Here is a 6,782-nt window from a genome sequence, read left to right on the forward strand (position 1 = left end):
AGGGACTTTGGAGGTATACTTTGGAAGTTTAGAGACGGGATAATATAACACTATAAGTTTAGAGACCGCCAGAGTATTTTACTTTTTTTTAAATATCATATACTTCAAAGAAAGTGCAATGTCTCTCTCTGAAATTTCGACAAACACAGATATTAAAGTGAAAAAATGACCGAAAATTACAATCTGCCCCATCCGGCCGTCCGTCATCCAACTTCGCCCCACTCTTCTCGGACCTCCACCTGCGGCGGCGGTAGAGGTCACGTAGCCCTCGTCGCTCGTCGGAGCGTCTTGGATCCTTCCTTGACCCTACTCATCTCAGGTTCGTCTCTTTCCAATTCCGGGTTCCTAATCTACACTGTACAAGCTCTGCAGTATTTTCCTTTGACGAATTTGTTGGCCAACGAACTCACGGTCTCTCTCCCCTTTTCCCTGCGTCCAGATTCCGGCCAGATGGAAGGCGGCGAGGGATCCGGATTCGATGGGGCACACATGAAGAAGCGGCGGAGCAGCGCGGTGAGGCGGCCGAGGCCGGAGGGCGGCCCTGCCGCGGTGCAGCGGGACAACGGCTCCCCTCCGCCGCTGTCGGTGACATCCAGGAGCGCCCCGAGGAGTCTGCTGTTGACTTCGGACGAGAACGCCACCGGCCCCGACGGGGGCAACCGTAGGCGTGAGTTCCTCCTGAACGCTCCGTCGCCGGAGCGCGCGACCAAGGGGAGCATCCGGCTGCGTTCCGAGGCCGCAGCCGGTGGCTCCAGGAAGAGCGACGGTAGCAGCCATGCCCCTGAGGGGAACCGTGAGAAGCTGGGGAAGGTGAAGCTCAAGATTCGTAATGTGCTACCGAAACCGAACCCTGATACGTCGCCTGTGAAGCCCCCACGGCCTGTAGATTCGCGGCACCAGCAAAAGCATGGCCATCTGGTGAGTGCTTTGAGCTATGTTTTCATCCTGTATTGTGGTTGGGTTTGCACCAATTCTGGTTATGGGATAAGATTACCCAACCCACCTTTTGAAATCAAATGGAAAACTAGCTGGGTTGCTAACACAGAGACGAACTTGCTGAGATTTTTCTCAACGTTCTTGATTTAGCATGAATATGTGTCCTTTGCAAACATCTTCTTTTGTTTACTTCATGATATGCTATACACAATTGACAACTGATTCGAAAGGATGAACTGCTTGTAGAAGGAAGGCACAAAAGATTCTGACAGGCCAACCTCTTCACGAGACAAGAAAGCCAGAAAGGAGAGGTCGATTCAAGAAACAATGGCACATGTGCAAGCAGACAAATTTCAGAGAGAACCTACTTCAGATCCTGTACGGAAGAGTAGGAGGCTTGCTAAGAAATCTGTGGACAATGAATTTGACGAGGACTTTGGTACAAGCAATCTTGGAACTCCTGAAGATTGGGATGGTACTCGTGAGTCTAAGAGCAAAGGAAGTGGCTCTAAGAAGAGTGCCTCAAGGAAAGGGAAAAATAGGAGCAAGGTGTATGGGGCTGATAACGATTTTGTTACTTCCCGATCTGGCAAGAAAAGATCTAGAGAATCAGCTGATGATGATAATACTGAAGAAGAACCAACCTCAGACAGTGAACCTGACGTTGAAGACACTGAACAGAAAACAACGGCGACTGAATCACCTGTCAATATTAGAAGTGAACCTCTCACGACACGTCGCCGCGCCCTTCAATCATGGATGGATGGCAGCAGCATCAGTACTGTCGAGTTCCCTGATGGGCTACCTCCAGCTCCTTCGAGAAGTCCGCACTATCTTTGCTCTTCATTTTGTGCAGTTCAATTTGATTAAAACATCAAACTCTTTGTTCTCCTGCTAAATGTGTTGAAACATATTTCTGTTGGACCAGGCAAGAAGGACAAGCTTTCTGAAGAGGAAATGCTTGCGAAGAAGGCTGAAGCTGCTCAGAGGCGCAGGATGCAAGTGGAAAAGGCCACTAAAGAAAGTGAGGTAGGAGAGAAATCTTTTCTCGCGTTTTCGATCAGTATTTGGCATGTTTCGGTTTCCAGGAGTCAGTTTCAGCTATGTTTTGATCTCTGCAGGCGGAAGCTATAAGGAAAATATTGGGCATTGACTCTGAGAAGAAGAAAGAAGAGAGGAAGCAGAAGGAGCGAGGAGAGAAGGTTCGATGCATCATTTGGTCTTTGCTATGTGGTGCCCATTGGTGTTCCATTAATACCAGCAGTATCCCCTTGCTGAACAAATCATTTTTCTTGATACAGGAGCGAGCTAGCAGAGCACAAAACATGGCGGCAAACTCGATCCGCTGGGTCATGGGGCCCACCGGAACAGTTATTTCGTTTCCACACGCAGTAGGCCTCCCCAGCATCTTCGACTCCAAGCCACACAGGTGACCCTCACATCCTTTGCATGCTTTGCTTGTCCCCCATAATCGTGCTGAAGCCATGACTTCATCTACCACCTTTTTTTTTGTTCTTTGCGAGCAGCTATCCTCCTCCACGGGAGAAATGCGCTGGGCCATCGTGCACGAACGATTACAAGTACAGGCACTCCAAGCTGAACCTCCCCCTCTGCAGCCTCAAGTGCTACAAGGCCGTCCAAGGAAATGCTTGATAGGGCTCAGGGAACATAATGGTGGGGACTGGGGAGTTTGTGCTGTCTCCATTGGCATGCCATCTATGGCTGGAAATAAGGCATGAAGATGATGTGCATCTATGGTGGGAGTTCTAAAGGATGCAATGCAATAAGGGTCTGCCTGCAAATGTATAGAAATGGATATCTATCTACATGTAGATTTGTGGGGTAGAGATGTAGAAGATCTTTTTGCTGAACCTGTGATTAAAGATGCCGGATGTTATTGCTATCCCACAATACGCATCCTGTTTTTAGTTCTTTTGAGAGAAAAAGGTGTTTTTGTTGTAGATACTGCACGTACGTTTCATATGTATAATAAAGAGCAGAATAAGTTTTTGTAACCTGTTTGTTCATCCGTTCATAGAGCTCAAGGTTGGAAAGGGAAGCCAAACCAGAAGTGAAGTGCATGTTCAAACGTAAAACAAAAAAAAAACGCATATTTTTGGGGCATTCCGAGAATTGAACTCGGGACCTCTCGCACCCTAAGCGAGAATCATACCACTAGACCAAATGCCCTTTGTTGTGTAACTAATTTACCTAATCATATTTATACATACTTGTTGGAAGTAACCATGATTACACTTGCAGCAAATAACACTGGTCCACGCTGTTCCGGCATGACATTGGTGAATAGCCTTGCCGCCAACGTCAGCCCTGTGGAGAAGCAATGAGTTTGGTGCATAATAAGACTCGTAAATTTAATACAAACATATTGCTGCTGTACTTCGGTTTAAGATCTTGTTTAGATGTATGGCGCGCCGTTGGCGCGCTCTCTTAAGTCGTTCGGTAGCTATGAGCTAGGGGCAGTTAAGTTTCTATTATGTATGTATTGTATTACCGGTGGATTGGATAAGGCACAGATTAGCAGGGTGACCTAGAAGCAACCAAGACTGACCTTGGAAGTTGTAAGGTCAATACAATGCAACAGTGACAAGAAAAATACTAGGCATGATGTGAACTTATTCACAAGCAGAAATTGTTAACTGATGATTGCTGAAAAAAAGAAAAATACTAGGCATGATGTGACCATGGGCGACCTGGCTGGTACCTTGTAGAACCACCAACGAAGACGCCTTCACCTTCTACCTGCTAGCCTCCAATGCGGGCGGCAGCCATCAGACGGCACGGTCGCGGCCCCGACCCCCGGTCGCGGGCGCCACCGGAAGGACAGGAGCAGGGCCAGCGATCGGGGCATGACGAGGAGCCAGTGCAGCGCGAGACGCGCTTATCCGGCCCACCGCATACACCGCTTGCATGCTCCCGGGTCCCGGCCATCCTTGAGACGACCGTATTCGTCTCCTACTCCTTCCACAACGTGGCTCGCGGGGATTGGTGGGTTGGGTCGGATGGAGGAAGCATGGCTTCGTCTCGAAGGTTCGACACGATTTAGGACTTGTTCGGTTCGCTCTCAATCCATATGGATTGAGTGAGATTGAGTGTGTTTAAATCACAAACAAGTCAAATTTCTTCTTAATTTTTTTCAATCTCATCTAATTCATGTGTAATGGGAATAACCGAATAAGGCCTTAACCAAAGGCGTTGGATGGTGTTCGAACGGCTGGGAAGTTAAAGCACGACATGGCCTCACGGACGACAAGTTTTGCTCACAGGCTCGACGTGGAGAGTTCTAGGAGCGGAGCCCACAGACAACAACATCGAGCGGAGGGAGGCAGTCGCTAGCGTCCGCCACTGATTTGAGATCGAACCGATGAAACTAAAAAGATGACGTGGACGAACGGGAGGCAAGTATTGCTCTTGTGTAAATAAATAAAACTAGTAAATTGCTCGCGCCTTGAGCGAGGCTTTTATGGTTGCTGGCATATAAATCTAGTAGTAGATGCAAATAAAAACTGCTGCACAACTTTCAGATGTTATCAACTTGCTAGATTCATAGAACTTCAAATAAATCAAAACGATCCCTTGACTAACATAAAAAACATATAATGAGTTTTAAAATATTTGCCCCAAAACTCATAATTGTCGTATAGTGATTTTTAGGACAATCCAAAATTGTGTAAAAGAAATTTCTTGTTGGCGTACAAAACCAATTGTAAGTGTGCTACATTTATCATACTACTACCTATGAGGAGAGAAATATTTAAATGCCACTGCGAAACATTATATCGACTATACTTATGCGCTAGTGGCGTAGCTAGAATTTTTTCACGAGGTATGCCATAAGATTTTTTTATAATACATAATAATTTGGTATACGGTTCAAAATATAAAGGAAAGAATAGCATATGAAATTATAAAATTAGCATTTAAGTCCATAATTGTATACATTAAAATGCAAATATAATATAAAATTGTGTAAACATCAAATAAAAAATAACTACTGGTGTTAGATTTTCTGTTAGACCTTAATAGACTGGTGGTTTAGTGGGACGGCTTAGGGTATGCCGTAGTCCACCCGAACCACCCATTAGATATGCCTCTGTTATGCGCAACCAAATCATGGATCATCATATGACTGATGTTTGGGTAATAGAAATCAGAGTTTCAAATCAACAATGGCATCAACAAATTCTTGAACCCTAAACCCTAAGCAATAGAAATCAACAATGCCTATCCACATGCTACGGAGACCACGATCAACATAAGCTATTGGTTCACGATCGCACGGCCAGACGGCCTCATGAATTTCTGTCGTCGTGAACAGGCTACGGAGACACGTTTTGGAGCTGCTTTCATAGTAAGGAAATATAAAAAAAAATAGGCAATAAGCAGGGCCTCATGAATTTATGTCGTCGTTGACAGGCTACGGAGACACGTTTTGGAGCTGCTTTCATAGTAAGGAAATATATAAAAAATAGGCAATATAAAGGGAGTACACACTAAAACTGTATGCCTATTTTTCTTATCCAATTCCTATAACTACTGAGAAGTGTACTGTTGTTTTGTTTGTTTTTTAATTTTCGATACACTTGCAAAGAAAAAAGAAGTGAATCAACTTTGCCCTTGTGGGACACGCCTGGCCCACGGGTAAGCTGACACCTTCAGAGTCGCGTGCATTATTTTGTCTAAGAGACCTGAGCAGTCACTTTCTTTTTTATACAACAGAGCATTTTTAACATGTGCCACGTTACCAATTTCTCGAACTTTCACATGTGCTCCAGAGGAGACTAAAATTTGTCTAAGAGACCTGAGCAGTCACTTTCTTTTTTATACAACAGAGCATTTTTAACATGTGCCACGTTACTAATTTCTCGAACTTTCACATGTGCTCCAGAGGAGACTAAATCCTACGGATTATATTGCATCGGAGCGTAAATCAACGGTGCAGAAATGTTATGGTGACGTGGACAGTTTCCCTGGAGGCAAAAGTGCGCTGATTTCGTTTTAACAGATACTGATTGTTGGCCAAGTCTAAAACTACCCCCGTCTTGTAATTTAATGAATCTAAAAATTATACAACTTAAACAGATATTCAAATGAGTCGGTTACCTATCAATTAAGCCAAATTCAGCAGTTTCTTCTTTAATTGTAGTTTTGTTTCTGACAGGCCCGTATCTACGTTTCCGTAGCCCTGGTGAAAAAAAATGGCGGCCCTATACTAGGGAACTAAAAATATCTAACAAATGTATGATCTCAATATATCTATACTACTCTATTAAGAATATAATGTGAGCATCTGCTGCTATCACGGCTTCACCTTTCACGCTGATACTTTGGGTCCGCCTCACGCGCCCCCGCTGATTCTTCCGCCCCGCGCACCGCCTCGGCGCCGTGCCCTGTGGGCCTACGCCCAGCGCTCGCACAACGCTCTTAGCTAGTGCGCGATATAACTATATGTTTTCATGCAATACTTAAAAAATAGAACTGCACTGGCAATTGGCATTCATGCTCAAAAGGTAAAAGGATGAATCTTTCTTACCATATCTTCTTAACTTCTAGAAAAAAAAACATCAAGCGTCTAGTATTCTTCGAAATGAAATCTTCAATCATATATTCTCCAAAACATCATTTTTCAAGTGCAATTGTTGCGAATCCATTGAGTTTTACTTGTTGATGCCTTGACCTTGAGGTTGCTGTTGCTGAACTCTGATAAACTAATGGCTTGACATTGATGCCGTGACCTACTATCATTACTGCCATTCAAAAAAGTAAAATAAATAAAATAGGACATTGGAACGCTTGACATGTTGTGAAACGTGTGGGCGTAGTGCACT

The 6,782-nt window shown here is 44.6% G+C and overlaps 1 protein-coding gene, 1 long non-coding RNA gene and 1 other non-coding gene across 3 annotated transcripts; 1 reads left to right on the plus strand and 2 right to left on the minus strand.

Moving 5' to 3' along the window:
• Nucleotides 1-232: 232 nt before the first annotated feature.
• Nucleotides 233-2,873, plus strand: LOC100502463 (HIT zinc finger). The gene is made up of 7 exons (NM_001196941.1): nt 233-319; nt 440-918; nt 1,183-1,759; nt 1,865-1,965; nt 2,058-2,138; nt 2,238-2,365; nt 2,463-2,873. The coding sequence occupies exons 2-7, from the start codon at nt 451-453 to the stop codon at nt 2,587-2,589; spliced, it is 1,482 nt and encodes a 493-aa protein (NP_001183870.1). The 5' UTR covers nt 233-319; nt 440-450; the 3' UTR covers nt 2,590-2,873.
• Nucleotides 2,736-3,969, minus strand: LOC111591132 (uncharacterized). The gene is made up of 2 exons (XR_002750297.2): nt 3,659-3,969; nt 2,736-3,264 (listed from the first exon to the last, which is right to left on the minus strand). It is a non-coding gene; the product is annotated as an uncharacterized lncRNA (long non-coding RNA).
• Nucleotides 3,055-3,126, minus strand: TRNAP-AGG (transfer RNA proline (anticodon AGG)). Its single transcript has one exon. It is a non-coding gene; the product is annotated as a tRNA-Pro (tRNA).
• Nucleotides 3,970-6,782: the final 2,813 nt, after the last annotated feature.

This window comes from Zea mays, chromosome 3, assembly GCF_902167145.1.
Source record: "Zea mays cultivar B73 chromosome 3, Zm-B73-REFERENCE-NAM-5.0, whole genome shotgun sequence".
Classification (NCBI taxonomy): Eukaryota; Viridiplantae; Streptophyta; class Magnoliopsida; order Poales; family Poaceae; genus Zea; species Zea mays.

What these genes read in the sequence shown, in the direction of transcription:
- LOC100502463 (NM_001196941.1), top strand. Translation starts at nt 451, where the DNA reads ATGGAAGGCGGCGAGGGATCCGGATTCGATGGGGCACACATGAAGAAG. An exon ending in AGAAGGAGCGAGGAGAGAAG is followed by an intron (nt 2,139 to 2,237) that starts GTTCGATGCATC and finishes TTCTTGATACAG; the next exon opens with GAGCGAGCTAGCAGAGCACA. An exon ending in TTCGACTCCAAGCCACACAG is followed by an intron (nt 2,366 to 2,462) that starts GTGACCCTCACA and finishes CTTTGCGAGCAG; the next exon opens with CTATCCTCCTCCACGGGAGA.